At 37.9% G+C, this 23,750-nt stretch overlaps 1 protein-coding gene across 1 annotated transcript in view; it reads left to right on the top strand.

The window, feature by feature from the left end:
• The first annotated feature begins 3,580 nt into the window (after nt 1-3,580).
• The window catches only part of LEMD3 (LEM domain containing 3), a 63,726-nt gene continuing 43,556 nt past the window's right edge, over nt 3,581-23,750 (top strand). The window contains exon 1 of the mRNA XM_087814563.1: nt 3,581-5,130. Coding sequence (XP_087670689.1) covers nt 3,594-5,130 — 1,537 coding nt within the window. The 5' untranslated portion in view covers nt 3,581-3,593. The remainder of the gene's footprint in view (nt 5,131-23,750) is intronic.

Here is a 23,750-nt window from a genome sequence, read left to right as displayed (position 1 = left end):
TGTTTGATTCCATTTATATGAAATATCCAAAATAGTTAAATCCATAGAGACAGAAAGTAGATTAGTGGTTGCCAGGGTCTGGAGAGAGGGATAAATAAGGAATGACTGCTTAATGGGTACAGGGTCTACTTTGAGAGTGATAAAATATGTTTTGGAACTAGAAAGAGGTGACTGTTGCACAGCATTGTAAATGTACTAAATACCACTGATTGTACACTTTAAAATGGTTAATTTTATGCTAAGTGAATTCACCACCATTAAAAAGAAAACAAAGCAAAACAAAACAAAAATAAATAAGTTGTTTGGAAAAGTGCAATTCTTTCTCATACAGAGACCAGAAAGGACATTCTTTACGGAAATGAACCCTCAGCAATATCTTTATTTGAACATATTGTTAAGTTTCATATCATTCTTTAGATGGTCCTTCAATGTAAGTTGATGTCATGACTATAAAGGGCAACATGGGAAACAGTATTTTACTGGGAACTATGGTGAGTGTGGTGTTAGCAACGTGGCCCAAGCTACACTGGTCTCTAATGAGCAGGTGTAAGGCAGAGATAAAATGAAAAACACTCTAGAGGGAAGGACTGGCGATCCTTCTGGAATCCACCATAAATGTTTCCCTGAGTCAAATTTTTGGAAGCAGGAGTGAGTTTGAGATTGCATTCCCTGACAATTTGTGGTTGCAGATTGCCCATTTAGAGCCTCATACTTTCAAAGTTAGCCAATCTGGAAGCAGGAGTAAGATCCATTGGTAAATGAGGAGAATGTTGGAAGTGAGTAGTGACAATGCTGAGATATGCCTTCGAAGGTTCTCCTTAGTGTCAGGTCTGCTCAAACATCCAAACAAAGGGTGCTTATAGTTCTGTGCAATAAATCATACCTTCAGCATCTTCAGAGGTAAGATTTCTTGTAGACTATATGAGGCCGTGTATATGAAAGCTTGTATATAAAGTGTCAAGTTCATATCAATTGTTTCCATTGTTGTTAGTATCTGGGTATAATACATAACATGTAAACAACATATTTGAATAGGATTTTCACAAACAGTATTCATTCATCATTCTCAACAAATACTTATTGAATACTAATTGTGTGCCATTTAGAAAAGAATAAATTGAGGTTCACAGATTTTTCACATAACTTGGAGACTCAAGACCTTTGATTTCTAGTTCATTACAAATCTTGCTGCCCCCAAGGGCTAAAATGACCAAGAACTATAGTTGCCAAAGCCCTTCATCTCCATTAACTATTTTTCTTTAAATATGTTTTTATTGATTTCAGAGAGAGGAAGGGCAAGGGAGAGAAACATCAATGATTAGAGTCATTGATCAGCTGCCTCCTGCACGCCCCCTACTGAGGATGGCCCCCAGTCAGGGCAGAACCTGACCTCCTGGTTCATGGGTCAATGCTCAACCACTGAGTCAAACCAGCTGAGCTCCATTAACTATTGATTACTTAAATCCTTGGGCAAAGTTTCACCATTTATATTTCTCTCTGTACAGTGGTATTTTCTTTAATTGCTGTTACATGGAGTTCTCAGCAATCACGCTACCAAACACAATGCTTGGGTTTACATTATTAGCTAACATTTATTGAGTGCACATTGTTAGGAGTGGTGCTAAGCATTATGCAGACATACTCTTATTTAATCCTTAAAATAACCTTCTGAGGAAGGTTTATCATTCCTTTTGTTCATACAGAAACTAAGACTCAGAAAAATTAATAACTTGCCCAAAGCTATCGCTAGAAATATAAAATGGTCTTACAATCCTTATAGACAGGTATTTTAAGGTTCATGAAAATCAGAAGGTGAACCAAGGGACTTCTATGATTTCTACCTAAAGAGCCAGTAGGGTTTGGAACAAATGTTGAACTAAGAATAAAAGTAAGAGACAGGGCTGGGTCCATATCTAGTATTGTTTAACACCAAAGCTCACAGCTTAACCACCCTGCTCTACTGAGACACAGGTCTGGTAAGTTTGTTATAATTTGAATCCCCACCCAGACAATTATGGTAATAAATCCTGGATCATTATCATCATAGGGGCTAAAATTTACTATGTTGAATACCTTAGAAGTGCTTAATAGTCATAGATTCGGAACATTTGTAAATTTTAAAGTCTCCTGATAAAGAACAAGTAGGTGCCCCTCCACATAAAAGTGCGCTGTGTGTGTGTGTGTTTTTTAAGGAGATGGCAAGCTTTTGCTGTTGGATTCAGGATATTGAAAAGCTAGTATTTAAATTTTTAAACTAACATTTTCCTGTATAGATGTGTATAACTGGCTCCAAAATTACTACAGCGTGCCAGATATTGTGCCAGGTGCTGCTGTGTAGCTACCAGGGTTTAAGTACTCAAGAAGTGTTAGCTGTCAGGGTTTGAGGAAAAGGGAAGCAAACTTTACCAAACTGGGCAAACTTCACCTCTCTGGGATTCACTTCTTATTTTGTAAACGAGGGGGGTTGGATATCTAGGTCTTGTTTCTGGTTTTTGTTGTTGTTTTGTTTTTGTGTGTGTGTGTGTGTGGTTTCTCCTCGTCACCTGCCACTATTCCCATGCCAAAATATTCATCTCATGCTATCCTAGCTTTGCATTTCATCAATGATTTCAACAGATGTTTATTGAACTTCTAGGCACCATAGGGCTGAAGGTGAGAATAATAAAAGCAAGGGCCCTCTGCTTGTGGAGCTTACAGTCCGAAGGGCTAAGACAATAAAAAATGAAATAAGTAATATAATTTTAAAAACAAATGCATAAAAGCAATCGTTGACAATAATTATGTAACTATAGGTTGAAAAGGTGCTAAGGAGGAAATAAGTAGGATAGCATTGTCTTTTTTTGTCATAGAATGAAGCAAATGATAGGCTCTCTCAATGACAAAGATGATGACCTATTGAGGTCACTAGATTTTAAAAAGGGAAAAACATGGTAATACCCTACCAAAAAACCCTAAGGAAAATAGCCCTTATTCTCCAAGAAAATTGTACTGTGACTGGTCCTCGCTGTATCTTCTCCGTAGAATGGAGGCGGAGAGGCTTCTCAAAAAGAGCAGCGAGAGATACTTTTTTCTTTCTTTTCCGTAAGCCGAGCGGAAAGACAAAATGAAAAGAGAGAACTCGGGAGTCAGGCGGGGAAATGACCAGTCTGGTGTGGCCATTTCTTGTTTAGTCTTGCCAGGCTTCCCGCGGCAGAGGGAACCTGGATAACAAGAATACTGACGTCGTGAACTTCAGGGGAGATTTTATTTCCTTTATTGCTGCCTAGTGGCAGGACCCCGGGGCGCGGCGGTCAAGGTGTGGTTTGCGGGAGGCAGCTCCCGGGAAGGCGCGGGAAGGGCAGGCGCAGAGCTGCGGCCCGAGGCGAGGGGAGGCGGGGAGCGCGGGCGCCCGGGGCGAGCGGGGAGGCAGCCCCCGGCCGGGAGCCCCGCGGCGCCCAGGTGGCCCTTTCCCGCTCAGGTGAGCTCCTCCCGCGCCTCCCATTGGCGAAGGCTCCGAGGCGCTGGGAGGGCGACGCAGCCCCGGTCTAGTTCAGGGTCTAGGGCGGCGCGTCACTTCCGGTAGCGCGGAGCTTGTAAAACACCCTGGAGAGAAAATGGCGGCGGCGGCAGCGGCTTCGGCGCCTCAGCAGCTCTCGGACGAGGAGCTTTTCTCTCAGCTCCGCCGTTACGGCCTGTCTCCCGGCCCGGTGACGGAGAGCACCCGGCCTGTCTACCTCAAGAAGCTGAAGAAGCTTCGAGAGGAAGAGCAGCAGCAGCAGCACCGGTCCGGGGGCCGCGGCAACAAGACGCGGAACAGTAATAACAATAACACGGCAGCCGCCTCGGGACCGGCTTCGGCGGCCGTTGGGATGGGGGTCCGGCCGGTCTCGGGAGACCTCTCCCACTTTCGGACTCCCGGGGGCCTGAGCCGAATCTCGGCCTCCGGCCCGGAGAGACCCTTGGGAGGGCCCGGGGGCGCCTCGGCCGCCCCCACGGCCGGCAGCAAAGTGCTGCTGGGCTTCAGCTCGGACGAGTCGGACGTGGAGGTCAGTCCGCGGGACCAGGCCGGCGGCGGCGGCGGCGGCGGCGGCGGGAGGAAAGACCGGGCTGCGCTCCAGTACCGCGGGCTCAAACCGCCGGCGGCGTCCCTGGCCGCCAGCGAGGTGACTAACAGCACGGCGGCCGAGCGGAGGAAGCCGCACGCGTGGTGGGGGGCCAGGAGGCCGGCGGCGCCCGAGCCGCAGCCCCCGTCGGGCAGAGACGGAGCGGCGGAGGACGAGGCGGAGGAGGGAGAAGACCGGGACGACAGGGACCCGGAGGCCGAGGAGCCGCTGTGGGCCAGCCGGACCGTGAACGGCAGCCGGCTTCTCTCCTACAGCTGCCGGGAAAACTACTCGGACTCGGAGGAAGAGCAGGACGTCGACGTGGCCTCCGGCAGACAGGTATTAAAGGACGACTCCCTGTCCCGGCACCGGCCCAGACGGAGCCACGGCAAGCCTCTCCCTCCGCAGTCTGCTAAAGCGGCGGGCGGCCGGCTGGAGCCCTCGGTTCAGGGAGGGGGAGGAATCCCGATGAATGACAGGGCGGCGGCCGCGGGGAGTCTAGACAGGAGCCGAAACCTCGAAGAGCCCGCGGTGGCGGCGGCGGAGCAGGGAGGAGGGTGTGATCAACTGGACTCCAGCCCTGTTCCTAGATACCGTGTGACCGCGAAGAAACTGGCCCCTCTCCTGCCCCCGCCGTTGACTGACATGGACGCAACCTTGGATTCGTCTACAGGCTCCCTTCTTAAAACCAACAATCATATCGGCGGTGGGGCCTTCAGTGTGGACTCCCCCAGGATTTTTTCCAACAGCCTCTCTCCCAGTGCGGCGGTGGCCGCCTCTGGTTCACTCAGGATCAATCACTCCAATCATACGGGCGCCAATCATACCTACCTGAAAAACACATACAGCAAACCGAAGCTTTCTGAACCCGAGGAAGAACTTCTCCAGCAATTCAAACGGGAGGAGGTGTCCCCAACCGGGGCTTTCAGCGCCCACTACTTGTCGATGTTTCTCTTAACTGCTGCCTGCTTATTTTTCCTAATATTGGGACTGACTTACCTAGGAATGAGAGGGACAAGCGTGTCCGAGGATAGAGGACTCAGCGGCAGTAAGTATTAAACCCCCGTGGGTAAAGTAACAAAGGGAATGTTAGTCACCTGCTCTAACTGCACTGAGCATTTTACGTGAGGTGACGTCTGTATGGAAGAACATGGTTTAATAGTGAAGGCAACAGATTGAGTTAATTTGTGTCATCTTTCTTTCAGAAAGAACATTATTACTATTATCTGAGGATAACCCCATGGCTGATTTACAAATTTTTGTGTATGATATATTGGGAAATCCAAAACGTCTTATTAAAGGAAGAAAACATTACAAGCCTGTTAGTAAAATGCATTTATTTAAATTTTCTTTAGCCTTCAAAACTTTATGGACAGACATCAAATACTCAACAGTTTTGAAGCATTTTGATTGTAAAAGGGCATCATAAATGCAGTGTTTTTTCAAATTGAGTTGTGATTCTGAAAGGCAGTGTAAGATCTCTTGAAATTCCGGTTAAATATTTTGTAGTATTAAGTATATGGGTAGATAGGTCTGTAATTTTAAAAAAGTGAATGAATATAGAAAGTAGGAAGGCATACCTCTACATCCGTTTCCCAGCCCAAAGCATCTCTCTTCTCAGCAGTGAAAGAAGTAGTGGTAGACCTTGTAGGGGTTTGCAGTCAGATTTATCTGGATTGGTTTCCAGGCCTTGCCATTTACTTATGAAATGACTGGAAGTAGATGTGTGTATTCATTCATTAAGCTAGCATCATCTTCTATGCTGAGCACTCAGGATACAGCAGTGAAAAGTCAAAGTATTCCTGTCCTTAACACAGGAAGATGGAATGCAGATCATTTTGTATTTATGAAGGAAGGATGGAGTAGTTGGTGCTTGCTACTTTAGAGTTGGTAAGAGTAGGTACTACTTGAGGTGAGACCTAAAGCAGGAGGAGACAGCATTGCAGGGAGATAGGAGAACATTCTAGGTACGGATTATAAGAGGAAAGGCTTTGAGTTGAGCAAGAATCTTCTTGTAGGTTGGAGTGGTTGGAGCACTTCGAGCCAGGGGGAGTGAGCAGGAGTTTGAGCTTCCCTTTTCTAATCTGTAAAATGATGCTAATATTGATTAGAATGATGCCTGTGAAGATTAAAAGAAAGTAAATTTAGTGCATGATAGACTGCTGAATACATAATTTCTCAATGTTAGCTCTCTTTTCCTCCTCAATTTTCCTGCCCATTTCACTCAACATGAATTTACTATATCATGATTTGTATTTTTAAATTGGCTTAGTATTAGACTTATTTCAAAATAGTGAAGTGTGCAGTTAGGCTTAGACAAAGGGTAGGAGTGAAAATAGTATAAGCCTGGATTTGGATACAGCCAATTCTAAGATAGTCACATAATAGATTGTTACTATATTGCTTAAATAGAGGGGTTAGAAGAGGACTGAAATAGGGCACTCACTTTAATTGGTACCCTGGGAGCAAGTGTGATATGTTCTGTCCTGCCCCAGATAATTGAGAGAAAAAAGAATTAAGGTCACCCTAGGAGTTCAACTAGTAAAGTTCACATAAGTTAAATGACATTACCTATTAGCAGTACTTATCTACATCTGTTTATTTCTCTGACACCAACTCCATGACCTGGACCTTTTCTAAGAGCTAAATGCTTTACACATACTAATTCATTGAATCTCCCCAACCACTCACAGAGCCGGATTGTGTTTATCTTCATTTTATAGATGAGGACAGTGAGACTCAAGGAAGTTAAGAAATGTACCCACAGTTGAACAGCCAGTGAGTGAAGGACTAAGATTTTGCTTCAGATTTTTTTCAACTCTAAAACCCATATTCTTAACACTGCTTTGGGTATTGTTTGTAGAGAACTTTCTAAATAAGAGGTTACTTTTATTAGGATTAAAAAAAAATTGAATATTTGGTAGCATTTCAAACAGAATTGCTGATGAGCACAATTCTCAATTAAGATGACTGTCGTATCTTTCTCTTTAGTGTTAGGAAAAATGAGTATTTTCTTAGGTACTAAAATTTCAAATGGAATAGAAAGGCATAGAACTGCTCGGGTTTTGAAGGAAGGAAATTATAAGCTGTTTTGCATTTTAATATAGAGTGAGTATGAGGTAGCCAGAGGGATGAAAAGAACTGTAGCTAAGAGATTGAGGATCCTGGGTATAAGGACTTGTCAAAATGACCTTAGTCAAGTTCCTTAACCTTTGAGCTTCATTCTTATGTATTAAATGGGAGTAATAATTTCTGCTGTCTGTGGGGTTGTTGTGAGGATCAAATGAGATAGTTTGTTAAACATAAATTGGTATTATTCAGAAGTTTAGGTAAAACTTGTATTCCTCATAATCTACATTATGTAAAGAGAAATAGTTAAAATAGTTAAGTCATTTCTGTAAATGATATTTAGTGTATTTCTTACCCATTCAGCATTTAATTTTTATTAAATTCCATTAAATACACATTGTAGACATTGATACAGAAATTTGAATCAAAGTGTAATGAATCCTTAAATGTATTATATACTTATTATATACCCTGGTTAAAAGCTGTGCTTGCTAGTTCAGTTATTCTGCACACCTAACGGTGAATAATTTCCACTCCCTATATTTATGTATTCTGATCCTTTGTCATATTATAATGGTTAACTGATGTTTAACCATAGGGTTCATTGGTCAAATAGTGTGCTTAAGGGAATAGTTTTACTTTGAGTAATTACTCACCAGAAGATTGTAGGTTATATGTGAGTGTAAGCTTTAGTAAGCTTTTATTAGTTATTTAAATTATGTATGACATGTAATAGCTTAGCCTTTTAAGTAGTTATTAATCATTTTATCTTTGAAAATTTTTCATCAATGTCTAGTTTTATTAATTAAATTACTCTGAGTCTCTGCTTCCTCATCTGTAAAGCTATGGTGTTGGATTAGATGATCTCTAAGTTCTTTCCAGTTCTAAGGTTTAAGATTCTAACTTTGAACTGCCCTACCAAAACAACTCAAGGATCAGTCTACAGTCAGATCATGACAACCCATCAAAAGAAAATAGGCAGAATAGACTGATTGTATCTTAGGCCTATATGATCATTTAGATCTGTTTTTCAATTACAAAAGACAGGATTTTTGTAGAAATGTGGATAGAGATCTGTGAAGCAAAAATGAATGAGTATTGTATACTTCTCCTAGTCTCATAATCACCTCTGATATAAGTTCAAAAATAATCCTTGCAGAACTTAATGTTTTCATGTAATACATACATTTATATATACGTATGTGTGTACATTTTCATTCAACAACGTAATGCCTACTGTGTACCAAGCAGTATTTTAACCAGCAGAAATATTCAGTGAACAAGACATGAAATCTCTCTTCTCATGGAGCTTACATTCTAGGGGGAAGATGAACAAATAAATAAATAACTGCTAACACAAAGTAAGGATGGTAACTTTGGGAGCTGGGGTAGAGGGGAATACAGTATTACAAACAATTGGGACGCGCCTCTCTAAAGAGAATTGAGATCTGAATGACTTGAAGAAATGAGCCAGTCAAAGGGAGAAGAGAATTTTAGGCAGAAGTAACAGCAAGTATAAAGACCCTGAGGCAAAAACAAGCTTGGCATGTTAAAGCATCAGAATAGAATGGTCAGTGTGGCTGGGGCCTAGCATATGATAAAGCCAGAAGTAGGCAGGGGCCAGGTCATAAAGAACCTAAAAGCCTTGAACGCCGTAGAAAGGAGTGTGAATTTTATTTTAAGTGACATTATACTGTACATGTCCTGCAACTTTTTTCACTTACCGTTGTATCATGGGTCACTTTCCACATACTGAGTTTAAGTACAAAAGGAATTAAAAATCTTACTCTCCACTAGTCCCTCTCTCATCCTATAAAAATGCTAAAATCTCTGCCATCCTGAAAATGTTCTTCAGCCCTCTATTCTCCTCTAGCTGTTACTCTCTTCTCAGCCAAGATTAATATCTCTTTCCTCCCCTGCCATTCACTCAACCCCTGTCTAGTTTAACTTTCTTTACCATCCATTCTTCGCTGCTTGGAGCCACCAGTTACTCAATTGCTTAATTCAGGAAAGGCTTACACTTATCTTCATCTCTTTGATACCTGCAATACATTGAGAACTCCCTTCTTCACGAGACTGTCTCCAAACTTCTGTATCGCCATTCTCTCCTTCCCTGTTTTCATTAATCCTGTCTGCTTGTGTTTTAAATATGGTGGCCTCTGGAATACTTATTTTTGGCTCTGTTCTTTTGTATAGTTTCCTTAGGCAGTTTTGTTTACTCGCCTGATTTATACCTCCCAATTTTGAATTATTAGATTTTCTCTCCTGAGTTCTAGACTTACCTATTTGTTTATTTAGACAACGACTTTTGGTTGTACCACAAGTACCAAAACTATTTGTACTCGTCAGTTCTTTTTAATTTCACCTGGTTTCTTCCCCTTTGTTCCTCATTTTAGTTAATGGCACTTCCATCCACCCAGAGCTCAAACTAGAAACCTTGATTTTCCTTGCCTTCATCTTCCTACCAAACCTCAAACTAATTGGTTACCGAGCCCTGTAGTTCTACCTCCTATATATCTTTCGAATCAATCTATTTCTCTCACCACTGGTCTAGGTTAATCTCTTGCCTGAACTATTTCAGTAGCCTTCTAACAGGTGTTCCTGCTTCTAAGCTGTAGCTCTTCCAGTCCATTTTCCTGAAACATAACTGCAATAATTCACTCTCTTCCTTAAAATTACTCAATGGCTTTCCCTTTCTTATTGGGTAAAATCTAAACTCCTTGGCTAAACTGTTCATGATCTAACTATGCTTGCTTTTTCTAGCTTCATTTCCTGCCAGCCCCTCTTATCACACTTCACTTTCTGGGAAACTGGAACTTTCTGAAACTCTATTTGGTGTTCACTGACTACATCATGAAATTTTGTGCTTTTATGCCTTTGCACATGTTATTCCCTTCTTTGGGAAGATTATTTCTTCCTGTCTATTAACTACTAAATTTATTCTTTAAAAAGTGTCACCTGTGGCTGTCTTCTCTCCTGTCCTTTTTACTCCAGAGTATGGCCCATCATTCTCTGCTTAAATAAGATCTTCTGCATAGCATCTATTACAGTGTATTATAATTGTGTATGTCCTCTGTGTCCTTGAGGTAAAAATATTTCTATAGGAGGAATTGAATACACTGCTAAAGGGCACAGGCTTTTTATAATTTCTGAGTTTGAATTTTATTTCTCTCTTTTATACCTGCTCTGTGACTTTACTACTCAGTTGCCTCATATTTTATACCTGCTCTGTGACTTTACTACTCAGTTGCCTCAGAAAGATGATAGCCGAACCAGGCGTGGCTCAGCGGTTGAGCATCGACCTAGGATCCAGGAGATTGTGGTTTGATTCCCGGTTAGGGCACATGCCCGGGTTGCGGGCTCGATCCCAGTTCGGGAGTGTGCAGGAGGCGGCCGATCAGTTACGGCTCTCTCATGATTAATGTCTCTCTCTCTCTCTCTCTCTCTCTCTCTCTCCCTCCCTCTCTCTCTCCCCCCCCCCGAAATCAATAAAGATATATTTAAAAAAAAAATAGTTAAAACGCACCAGTTATTACTTTAAAAAAAAAAAAAAAGAAAGATGATAATACCAGCTTCAAGGTGGCTTTAAACATTATGTGAGATAATGTATGTAAAGTTTTAGTGTTGTTGCCCGGCATGTGGAAACCACTTAGTAGATGGAAGTCACATTATTCTTGGCACAAATTTGCTATTCAGTAAATATTTGTTGAACAAATGATCACCTGTCAGGTACTGAATATACATGCAGTGATTAACTCACTATATAACTCAGTAATTGGTTAACTATTCAGTACTTAACTTAATACTCAGTAGTGGAAGGATACAAAAGAAATCTCATTCCTACAGAAGCCTTGACTTCACTAATAGTCATAGAAAATGGTTAAGAAACATACAAGATACTATGTGATAAGTGCCACACTTTTTCTTTTTTTTAAATATGTCTTTGTTGATTTTGGAGAGAAGAAGGAAGCGGGAGAGAGAGATAGAAATATCAGTGATAAGAGAGAGTCATTGATTGGCTGCCTCGTGCACGCCCCCTACTGGGGATTGAGCCCACAACCTGGGCATGTGCCCTGATCAGGAATCAAACCTTGATCTCCTAGGTCATAGTCGATGTTCAACTGCGGAGCCATGCTGGCTGGGCTAAGTGCCACACTTTTATAAATGGGGAGAATTCACTGTGAGTTGGATCAGTCTCAAACAATCGTAAGCCCTGATTCCAAATTTGGACTTTATTCTGTAGGTTGAGCAATGGGAATCAAGGTTTTAAAGTAGAGGACTAGCATGATCAAATTGATTTTTTTTTTTTTTTTTTTTTTTAAAGAAGAATAAACAGGCGGTGGTATAGGTAATGGAGTGACAGGACTGGAGAGAAGGGATGGGGTGATAGACACTAGAGGCAGATAGGGAGTGATGAAAACCTGAAGGAGGTTGCTAACTACCGGGATGGAGTAGGCTCTGTGATTGAGAGAATCCATTTGAAGAAAGAAATACTTGGTGACTGTTTGGGTACAGAGAATAAAGGAAAGGAGTCAGGATTATTCTGTGGTCATGACCCTGGATGATTGATAGAATAGTGATACCACTGACAAGAATTAGAGATGTGGAAAAGGGATCTTGGGGAACGGTAGTACAGAGAAAATGGGTTTATTTGGAGTTAATTTTTTGAATTAAGTAGAAATATCTTGTAGGGTAATGTAGTTACATTATTGGGTTAAACAGAGAGCCTGGTATTCAGTGTGAGTACTAGAACTGTTTACTAAAGGTATAGATACCTTGGTATTACAAAGGGGTACCATAGTAATTTAAAAAATGTATTTTAACTTTTTCAAGTAATTAGACTAGCCAAAAGGCTCAACACTTGGTATCTATGGTGAAATAGGCATAAGGATGTTGAAAAATAGTTGTTCCTCTCATTCTTGAAGAATGAAAGCTAAGTGCTACATTTGAAGTTTCTCAAAGTTGACTACTTTGTAAGGAAAAAAAATTGCCTAGACCTCTAAGAATATTCCTGGGAACACCAGGGTTTGAATATTCCAGTTTGATGATTTAAGAAATTAAAATCTACTCTGTGAAAATGTCTTTCATTTAAAAATTATCTCCAGAACAATTTAAAATAAAAATCATCTGAGTGAAAATTTAGGAATTCCCCATGAGAATATCCATGGAGCCTAGCTTGAGGAAACTGGCATAGCTATCAGGGCTTAGACCTGGATTTAAATATTGGCCCGTCTGTGTGCTAGTTTTTTATGAAAGGCAAGCTGCTGAACCACTGTAAACCTCAATATCCTCATCTGTAAAATAGAGTTAAGTGAGAGTTAAGTAATGTATGTAAAGTACTTGGCTCAATACAGGACACATAATAATAATAAAAATAGCTAGATATGTAGTACCCTGTGTCAGGTACCGAGCAAACAACTTAAATTGTTATTTCATCATCATGAGACAGGTATGTATCCTATTTTGTAGATAATAATAGAAACAGAGACACAGGTTAAGTAACTTGCCCATGGTCATGTAGCTAGTAAGAGCAGAGGCAGTATTTGGACTCAGATAGTGGCTCTTAACCACTCTGCTATATTTCCTTTAAATATGTCTAAGTACATAAGAACTTTGTATATGTTCTCTATTACTATTATTATCTAGAAAATTATGAAAGAGATGGATGTGTGAAGCAGACTTACTGCATGAAATCCTAGATGTGTCAGAAATAATCTGTGAAATCTAGCAACTTTAGGACTAGAAAGTACAAATTTATACTCTCAACAATTAGGAGTTAATATGGAACTAGATTGATAAGGTTTTAGATTGTGTTAATATATGAAGAGGCAATCTAATAAAATATAAACTATAATAATATGTAAAACTGTAAAGCATATGATACTGTTTCTAATTTTTAAGAGATTTGCACAGTCTCAAATCTGGTGGGGAAAGTAGTCCTCTGATTTACATTACCACTTTAAAACTTGCGTTTTTCATTGTTAATTTTCAAGATGTAAAGACCTTTAAATATAGTACATTTGTTCTCCCTTTTTTGCTCCTTTTAAATAAACTTTATATGTATTTTCCCTATACATACATTTGTTTCAGTAGGAATGAAGCATTCTATAATTTCAGGGACTAGGAATACTTTTAAAAATGAAATATTTTCATAAATTCCTCAGTAGAGTTGTGATGCTTTAAAACTAGCTGCTTCTTGCTCATGAATTCTATATTAACTTTACGTATCTGAAAAATATTTTTTGTATAAATTAAAAGAACCTCAGTGCACAAGATATTTAATTTGGTTTATAATTAGTTTAAAAATGAAGTATAGTCCAGCCAGTGTTGCTCAGCGGTTGATCATTGACCTATTTATCCAGGCGATCTGGGTTTGATTCCTGGTGATGCCTGAGTTGTGGGCTCGATCCCCAGTAGGGGATGTGCAGAGGCAGCCGATCAATGACACTCTCATCTATTGGTGTTTCTATCTCTCTCTTTCCTCCTCTGAAATCAATAAAAGACACACTTTTTTAAAAAAAAGTACAACTTAAACTATCAGAAATCTCCTCCAAAATATGTAGTAAACAATAGTAGTAACTTCTTTATAAAAATTATATTACTAATGGTATAGCTTTATTCTAATCCTGTATTAATTTATTATACACTAAAAATTCCTACCATTTAATTTGGAAACCCAGCCCAATACTAATTGGAAATTCTTATAACAGTTATTGCCTCATAATTTTAGATTTTGACTTTTACACTCAGAATTGATTTTTAACAGATTTAAAAGTGAACTAGTAGTAGTATATTTGAGTAATAACCTTTGGATTTTTTTGTTTTAATAATGCATGCTTTAACCTGAATCACACAAGTGATTGGTAAGAAGTAAAAAAAAAAGGAAAGAAAACCTTAATATATCTTTAACATCAGGGTTTATGTTCTAATAGTTAACATTTGATAGTTAAGTTTTCCATGTTTGCCATCATTCCTTTGAAAATATATTTTTAAGGAAATTAGCCATTTAAAAAAAGATTATAAAAATTTATACTAATGGGTAGTAACGTCTGAAAATAGGATAACAGAGCTATTGTGTGAAAGCCATCATGTATTACTTTTACACTGTCTTAATTAATTTTTATTTCTAGAGGTACAGATTTTAAAATTATACCACTGCTTTTGTTTGCATAGCAGATTTATTACTTCGTGCCCGTAATTTTTGCTTAAAATGTTTTTGCAAGATGACTTCTGAATTCATCTTTACAGCTATGTTGATATCAAATGGCAAGCTAACATTTAGGAACAAGACTTGTGTGCAAAACTGTGCAAGAGTTGAGTTCATCTATTCTAAACTAATTGAGTGATAAGTATGCACCAACAATTGCTCTTCTGTCCTGAATGTGACATGAATAGGAAAAAAAAAATCCTTTAGTGGCAATGGGAATTTTAATACATAGCAAAATATAATTTTGTTTTGCAGTTAGGGCCTCCTTTTATATGTACAAAAGGCATTTGTTTATTTTGGCTAATTCCTGAAAGTACTTTATACTTAAAGGTAGCTTTTGCACTGTAGAAATTCGCGTAGGTATACTTTTTTTATACTTACCTATAGAGAGGGCCATTTAAATTAATTAGAAGGGGGGACATTTTAGAGTATGTTTCTTCTAGTCCCCAGGCTATGGCTTGGAACCATGGTCAGCCTTATTAATGACTTCAGGTTTATAAGGGTACCTTCCACAGTATCACAAATGCTTCCTTGTTTTATTTAGCTCACTCGAAGAAACATTTCCGTTTCTTCCTTTCATTCATCTATTCACTCACTCATAAATTATTTATTTGTCACCTACCATGTGCCAAGTAATACCAGAAGATGAGTATATACTTTTTCGAATGATAGGAGTGACACTCTTCCCCCAGACACACTCCCTTCCTTCCCCTCACATTGTTGTGGCATCCTCTTCTTGTTTAAAAAATATATTTATGCACTAACTAGGCTTCAGAATTGAGATTTAGTTACAGTGCAGTGCTTTTTCATATTTGTATATGGTGACTTGGGAAACAACTTTAAAGATTAGATTCTGCAAATTTAAGTATGTCCTATGGTAAAGTTTACCAAATGTGTACTCTACACAAAGGAAATAGTTTCATTTCTTGCAGGTTTTTAGAAGTAATTTAAAAAGTAAAAAAGGAAGAGACATGTAGATGAGTTTGCCAAAATTGAAAATGTTATCAATCTGAAGTGTTTATGATTATGGTTCAAGATGTTCTAGAAATATCCTTATGCTTGTGACAGAAAGTCTTGTTTTCTTTTTTTAAAATGTCATCTTCAAATGTCCCTTCTTTCAGATTCCAAAGCTTTAAATGATAAAAGCATTTGTTGAGAACTTTCTGTGTGTGAACAGTTTATCTTAATTTTCATGAGGGAAATCACTAATATTATCTTCACGAAAAAAATGACATGTAGAGGGAATAAGGTTACAAGTGACTTGTCCAAGATCCCATAGCTACTAAGTTGTAGAGTCAGCATCTGAATTCACAGTCTAACCTTAGATTCCATGACATTAACCACTGAGCAGTAGTAGGTTTTCTTATGCATCTTTCCTCACCTATTAATTTTTTTCTGGCAGGTAAGTCACTTTATAACCTCTGGGCCTTGGTTTTTGCATCTGTCAAATGGAGGTGATGGTAAAATCAGCTTCCAGCCAATGACTTTTTGTGGGGAATTAATGTGATAATGTCTATGGAAATGCTTTGGAGAAGTTTGAAATGATATTATGTAACTGTATATTTTTATGCTGTAAGAATTTCCCAGCTACAGTAGTCTCATTTAAGCAACACATGTTCAGCACTATGACATGTCCTGTCAGTAATGTGAATAAGTGATAGAAGAGTGGGTTAAATTTATTGTCCTTATCAGTATTTTTATACCTTTCTCTCAAGCTGTCCCAGCAGATAAAAGGAACCATCTTTTCATATTACTAGTTGGTACCTTATCTCTAGTCACTGAAAAAGAATATTCTTATTTTTTCAGTTATATTTATTTAACAGGCTATGAAGCACAATTTGAAACTAGATTTTAGCCTCATTGGCCACTCGAAGGTAGATTTACTGATAGGGAAGTCAGAGATGGGATATGTTGCTGTAGGCCAAAATGTAGTAGTGAATTTGAGACAGAAAAATATTTTTTAGGAATGTGGGTGGGTCTTAGAGTAAGCTTGTATTAATGTTGTCTGAAGAACAGACAATGCATGTAGCTGGTAGAGAATGATGGCCTGTCACATGCTGTTCTTCAGTCAGTTTGTAGGATAACATGAGTACTATAATTGCTAACGTGGGAAGATGAGGTGTGCCCCTATGAGTAGACAATAAATTGAACGAGGGTAATCAAGAGATTGGGGGTATAAAATAATAAAATGGATTTGATAAACAGTATTTTAAAAATCATGCTTGCTAAAATATAAGGAATTTAAAGTGTGTTAGGATCTTCAGTCTCCTAAACAATTCATATGAGGCACATAATGAAATTTACATCACATTTTGCATTTGAAACTATCAAAGATGTGATTTGTTTAGGCAAGAGCTAATAGGAATATACCAGCCACATATGTAATTTTAATTTTTCTAGTGACTACATTACAATGTAAAAAGAAACAGGTGAAATTAATTTTATTAATATATTTTATTTAATCCTGTATTCTAGATTATTTTTCAACATATATCATAAAGTTATTGTCTAAGGTTAATTTGCCTAAAGTCAAAATCCTTGTAGCAGACCAGGGATTTACGAAGCCTGACCCTAAAATCTTGTCCTGTTCATTGTATTATTTTAAAGCACGGCCACCTAGTGTAGGTAGGTGAGTGAGATTTAGTTCTGCCGTTGCTCAGCTATTTTCAATTCACTGCAGTGACTTATTTAATTTAACTCCTTATTTTAAGATATAAAGGGCTTCTTAACTTAAAGTAGAAGTGGTATCCCCTAAATTCTTCCTCATATTTCTTATTGGGAATATTTCCTTTTATTCTTTTCACCATTTTTCTATTGTAAACTGCTTTGTACAGCTCTTCAAAGTAGACTTGTAGGAGGAAGAGATGGCCTTTTGATTCTGGCACATGACTGTCCTGGGAGATAAGGGAAGAGTCAGCTCCTATTGAGAAAAATTAAAACAGAAAACTTACATTGGTGTAAAAAAAAATTTTAAGGGTTTTGGCACCTCACTTTGAGAAAGATTTTGGGATACTTTTTATTCATCATGCTTTTGGAATTGTAAAAATTTTCTCAGTTCTTTTTCAAGGTGTTATTTTATGGTGGTTTTATCCTTAGTAACATCTAATGAATTTGAATAATTTATTTGAATTATATTTGGATTCCTAGTGAATGTTTGCTCATAAAGACAGGCTCTTTGCTTCCAATAGGAAAAATGAGTAGTCCTTAATTTTTGAATGTTGTCTTCCAGATCATGTGTTAAATAGTTGTTTGAACTTAAAACATTTTTAACTATACTGTTTTTAAGTTCCTACGCTAGCCTATAGAAGCCTATTTTAGCATTAATGTAGTATTGCTTTAAGTTTTGGATCCTCAGAGCAGTGGATCATGTTCTGTGGGAGTTAGATGAGGAGGGAGCGAGTTTATTTTTGGCTTTTTATGGGTTTTTTTGTGTGTGTCTTATACTTTTTGATCTCTTAATTCCTTTTCTTATGCTGGCCTAAGCTTCCTACTGTTCTACTATAATCTTGACATAAAACATTGTATTATTAGTTTTAGCTGCTTAATGATTTGATACATGTGTATATTGAAATTTTAGTTATCTATCACTACATATAATTACAGTTATTTTTCTTGTGATGAGAACTTTTAAGATCTCTCTTAGCAACTTTAAAATATACAATACAGTATTGTTAACTATAGTCACTGTACATTATATTTCCAGGACTTACTCATAAGTGGAAGTTTGTACTTTTTGACCACCTTCACCCATTTCATCCACCCCTACCCCACCTTTGGCAACCACCAATCTATTCTTTGTATCTATGAGTTTGGGGATTTTTTTTTTAGATTCCACATATACGTGAGATCATTATTTTTGTTTCTCTGTCTGACTTATTTCACTTAGTATAATGCCTTATAAATAGTAGGTCCATATATTGGGTGTTTGGCAAGTGTAAACATTTAGGCTTCTTAACCATTTTTTTTTTTACATAATTTTATGAATGAGGAATTTTAATGGGGGATTAGGTTGGTCCAAGGTTATAGATCAGAGAGGGGAGTTACGTTGTTGGTTAAATGAGACTTGAAATTTATCCTCTAACCATTGCACTATACTGCATTCCACTTTCATATACTCTTCCCTTTACCATTGCCCACTCCTTTTATTCCTTCAGCTACTTTAAGATAAATGTTAGAGAAAGTCATATGATTGAATTAATTGTAGAATTCTGGTATTAAAAATGATATGATTTTCCCCTGGCCAAGTGGCTCAGTTGGTTGGAGTGTTGTCCTGTACACCAAAAGGTTGTGGGTTTTATTTCTGGTCAGGCCACATGCTTAGGTTTTGGGTTTGATCCCCGGTCAGGGCACGTTCCGGGAGCCAACCGATCAATATTTCTCTCTCACATTGATGTTTCTCTTCCCCCCTCCTTCCTCTCTCTCTCAAATCAATAAAAACATTATCCGGTGAGTATTTTTTAAGAAGTGATTTAAAAAATATTGTATGATTTTATGATAAAATTTGATAACGTGGTTATCTTGAGTAAGGATTGAGCCAGTGGAATCAGTTTAGCCCAGCCGCTCTAAATCATCCTTAATCCTTATATGTGTAGTAGTTGAGTTGCCTACATTTTTTCAGTTAGAATTTATGTCAGTAGTTCTTAACTTATGGACTGAGAACATTTTGGGAAGTGCACCCATTACAAAGTGTTGTCTGAGGACCTAACAAATGATTTGTCCCTCTCATGTTGTGTTTTTATTTTTCAACTATATATAAATATTGCTATGATTAAAATACAAATGATTATTGTATTTATGGTAGAATTTTGTCATATTTTCTTAGTAAGTGAACACTAAAAATATTGTGGGGATATAAATGAAGAGGTCCTTTTACTTAAAGAGTGGAGAACCATTGCTTAAAGCATGCTGTAAGGAAATTATATGTACTGTTTGTATTTTAACATTTAAGTTTTCAAAACATTCATAGTGAATGTCAGGGGATCAGTTATAATGTTTAAATGACTAACTGACCAAACTACCAACTGGGAGAAGCCCCTTAATCTCAGAGGTGATTGTACTTTAAATACAAGATCTTTATTAACCCAGATTCTATCTCTGATTAGTGCCATTTTTGGCAGTTAGTGAAAATCAAGGCATTATAAAAGATTTTTGGCAGAAGCCTTGCCTTAGTTGTTTCTTCTAACTCACAGATTTTCTAAGAACTCTGTCATTTCTTCTCAGTACCTCCGTGCCAGAGACAAATGAGGAATGAAGTAGTGATTATATTGTGTTAATTTGTAAACTGAGTGCCTTTTTTTTTTCATTCTAGGATTGGAAAAAGAAGAGAAAGCTGAGATTTATTAATTCCTTTCCCCCTCATATTGTTGTGCATAGTCACAAAACATCCCATTTTACATTAGGTTACTAAAGTCCCAGAGAAGGTGACTTGTATAAGATCACAAGTCATAAATGTTAGAACTAGTAGTATTCTTTTTTTTTTTAATCCTCATCTGAGGATATGTTTATTGATTTTAGAGAGAGAGGAAGGGAGAGAGAGAAACATCAATATGAAAGAGAAACACCTATCGCCTGCCTTCATACACGCCCCGACCGGGGATTGAACCTGAAACCCAGGTATGTGCCTCCAACAGGAGTCGAATCTGCAACCTCTCTGTATACAGGATGGTGCTCCAACCAACTGAGCCACCCTGCCAGGGCAGAGCTAGCATTCTTTGCTCCAGAGATTTTTTCCCCCCCATTTTACCCCACTGCCTTTCAATGTGGAGAGATACTTTTCATTTATCTAAATGACATACTTCAGAAGTAAACATTACTTAGAAGAAAACTTGTACTTTATTTAAGTTTTAAAATTTTAATTTGTAGTTTCAATTTTAAAAATTGTACTAGATTGAAATTAATATTAAACAGTTATAAATTATATTAATACTATGCCATCAAAGAAGGAAAAATGAAATATCACCCAATTGCTTTAAAAATATTTAGTACCTTTATAAAATAATTATGTGATGTTGGGGCTGGAAAATGAGAGAAACTATGGTGATTTAGAGTGCTTGTGTGAATTTTGTTTTAGGCAGACCAAATGCATGTTTTAAAATAGGAATATAACATTATCTTGCTTTGGTTTAGATTGCTTATTTATTTTTTTCAAACAAATGTATTCTATCTTTAATTTTTTTTTCGGTTAAATTTTGTTGGGATTTTAATGTGGACTGAAAGACACTGAGGTTCATCAGTAGCTGCTTAGTGATGAAGTACCATAGTGTAAGTACTGTAGTTAAATAAATAAAAATCCATACACGTTTAAAAAGCAAGAATAGTTTATAGTAGGGTATACAATTTGGGGGGTGGGAATAAACAGCTTACACTAGTAAGTCAATTCTGGTAAGTCAATCTATAGCTAGAACATGATTGTAAATAAATATGTTATTTTGTGCATTAATTTATAAGAGCTTTTTCTATCAGTTCATTAAAGGATATTGCCATACTTTTCTTTTTGTCTAGTTTTGGTAATGAATCCTGGTTCTAGGGGAAGGGAAGTCATACTGCATGAAAGCAGATAAACTTAAAGTCAACATTTTTGGCACGTAAGGTCATCAGAATTAAAGGAGTTTTAGAAGTCACTTGCTACTTTGGGCAGTGGATTTTGAGAAAAGATGTTTTAGTTGGGCTCTTTTGGTCATGAAGACAGCCTTAAACTGATGATTTACTCTGGAGGTATGTGGACTGGGACTGTAAAGACTTTAGGGATCGGTTCAACTCAAAGGACTCTAGGTCTGTACTTGTGAGTGTGCTTCTGTCTCAGTACTGTGCTGAATTTTGCATGTATGCTTTCATTTCTTAAAATAGTGCCTAAGAGCCAGGTATTGTTATCATTCCTTTTAGATGAGGAAACTGAGGCTTAGGGAGGTTAAGAAACTTGTCCAAAGTCAGTAAGTGGCAAGATTTAAATACAGATAATCTGACTCCCAACATGGGATATTTGTACTGTCTACATGGTTTGTATCATCTCAGTGTATTTGTTTTTGGATTTCCTCTGGAATTATCCCCACCTCTCTGTTTTAAAAAAAGTCTTATATTCTACTAGACCAGGAGTTCTTAACCCTAATGGCCCGTGACTCTTAAAGAAGCTGTAAATGGACTCCAGGTGAATAGGAACTCCTTGAAATTATATGCACATTTTAAAATTTGTATGCAGTTTTCTGGGAAGAAGGTTCATAGATTTTATCAATTTCTCAAAAAGGTCTGTGATCCTCCAAAGTGGTAAGGATCACTGCATTATCAGCTGTTCTAGGGAAGGTAGAGTGAGTTTTCATCTTGTATTCCTTAGCACCTTGTTGAACGGAATTTAACAAATAAGAGGTGGTATGTGGGGAAATAAGCCTTGAAATTAGTAATAATTTGGGAGTTTTAAGATGCCTTGAATATTTACTAAATGGATGTTATTAAAGTATCAGTTTTATTTATTTGGTTTAGAAAACTGTTTTGTTATTGACTGGTTCAAATTTCCATCTCTACTATATAGTAGTTCTATGAAGTTAGGTGTTTTTTGTTTTTTTTTTTAATCTTCACACCTGAGGATATGTTGTCGTTTTTCATTTTTATTGATTTTGAGAGAGAAAAGGAGGGGGGGGAGAGAGAGATTGATGTGAGAGAGAAACATGGATCAGTTGCTTCCTGTATGCACCCCAACTAGGATCCAACCCACAACCTAGGTATGTGCCCTGACCAGGAATCAAACCTTCAACTTTTTGGTGTACAGGATGACGCTCCAACCAAATTAGCAACCCGGCCAGGGCTAAAGTTGGGTTTTTGAAGTCAGAGCATAAAGCAAAAATTAAGCATGGTCAAAATAGCATAAAGTCCCTTAGATTTAGAGGCTGCCATATAGTCTTCCATAAAGAACAGGTTTTTCCCCCCTCCATTGTATGAATAGACTGTTTTAGTACCTGATGAAGTATTAAGGACCATAATACGTCTTTAAACATTAAAATCATACTCAGTGTTTGAAGTATTTACAGTATAAGAGCCACAGGGAAACTGAAGAGTAGGTGAGGGAATAGCATTGTCATTTCTCTCATCTCAGGTTCTTGTCTAGGGCATATGCTTATTTATTGACCATAATCGCCAATAGAATGATTGTGGTGAATTGTATGCATTATTTTTTAGCATTAATTCACATGTATTTGTTCTGTTACAAGTAGAAGTTGTAGAAGTTAGAAATACACATTAGGTGAAAATCTAATACAATTTTAGTGTGTGTTGTGTTTTCTGGCCATTGTGTTTATGTGGAAGCCATGGGTTTCACTCTTAAGGTTCCATATATTATAACCAACAAAAAACATCGTATTTAGCCTAATTGACTGCATGTAATAACTGCTTACATTTTGTTTTATCCAGTGGTTTTATTTTGTACCTAATAATGGCATACTTAAATTTCTCTATTTCTCAAATGACTTTTCATTTCTGTCTGGTTTCTTCCACAGCTAAAAGTCAAGATGTAACTTTTAAGCACATTGCTCGTAAAATAAATGATAGGGATTTCCTTTTTAGCTCCAAATTCAGTTTGTTTGTTTGTTTTTATCTTTATTGTTGAAAGTATTACAGATATCCCCTTTCCCTCCCATTGATCTCTCCACCCCACACCCTTCCCCCCCAAGGCCTTCACCACACTGTTGTCTGTGTCCATGAGTTATGCATATATGCATATAAATTCTTTGATTAATCTCTCCCCACCCACTCCCTCACCCCCACCTTCCCACTGAGATTCATCAGTCTGTTCCATGCTTCTTTGTCTCTGGATCTAATTAGTTCCTCATACTGTTTTATTAGATTCTACATATGAGTGAGATCATGTAAAACTGAATCAGGAAGAATCAGAAAACCTGAATAGGCTAATAACAACTGATGAAAATGAAGCAGTAAAACAAAAAACAAAAACACCCAGCAAACAAAAGCCCTAGTCCGGACAGCTTCACAGGGGAGCTTTCTAATTCTTCAAGTTGTAGGGCTAGGTAGTTTACTAAAAATTTTTCTTGCTTTTTGAGGTAGGCCTGTAGTGCTACGAGCTTCCCTCTTAGGACTGCTTTTGCTGTGTCCCATAGATTTTAGGCTGTTGTGTGTTCATTTTCATTTGTTTCCAGGAAGTTTTTGATTTCTTTCTTGATCCTATTGGTAGCCCATTCATTGTTTAATAACATGCTATTTAGCCTCCGTGTGTTTGAATGTTTTTGAGTGTTTTTACTGTAGTTGATCTCTAATTTCATGCCACTGTGATCTAAGATGCTTGATACAATTTCACTCTTCTTGAACTTGTAGAGACTGGTTTTGTGTCCTAACATGTGGTCTATCTTTGAGAATGACCCATGTGTACCTGAGAGGAATGTACATTCTGC

Source organism: Miniopterus natalensis, chromosome 2 (assembly GCF_054644295.1).
Source record: "Miniopterus natalensis isolate mMinNat1 chromosome 2, mMinNat1.hap1, whole genome shotgun sequence".
In the NCBI taxonomy this organism is placed as follows: domain Eukaryota; kingdom Metazoa; phylum Chordata; class Mammalia; order Chiroptera; family Miniopteridae; genus Miniopterus; species Miniopterus natalensis.
The sequence above is the reverse complement of the archived record's forward strand: the minus strand, read 5'-3'. Positions and strand labels throughout refer to the sequence as shown.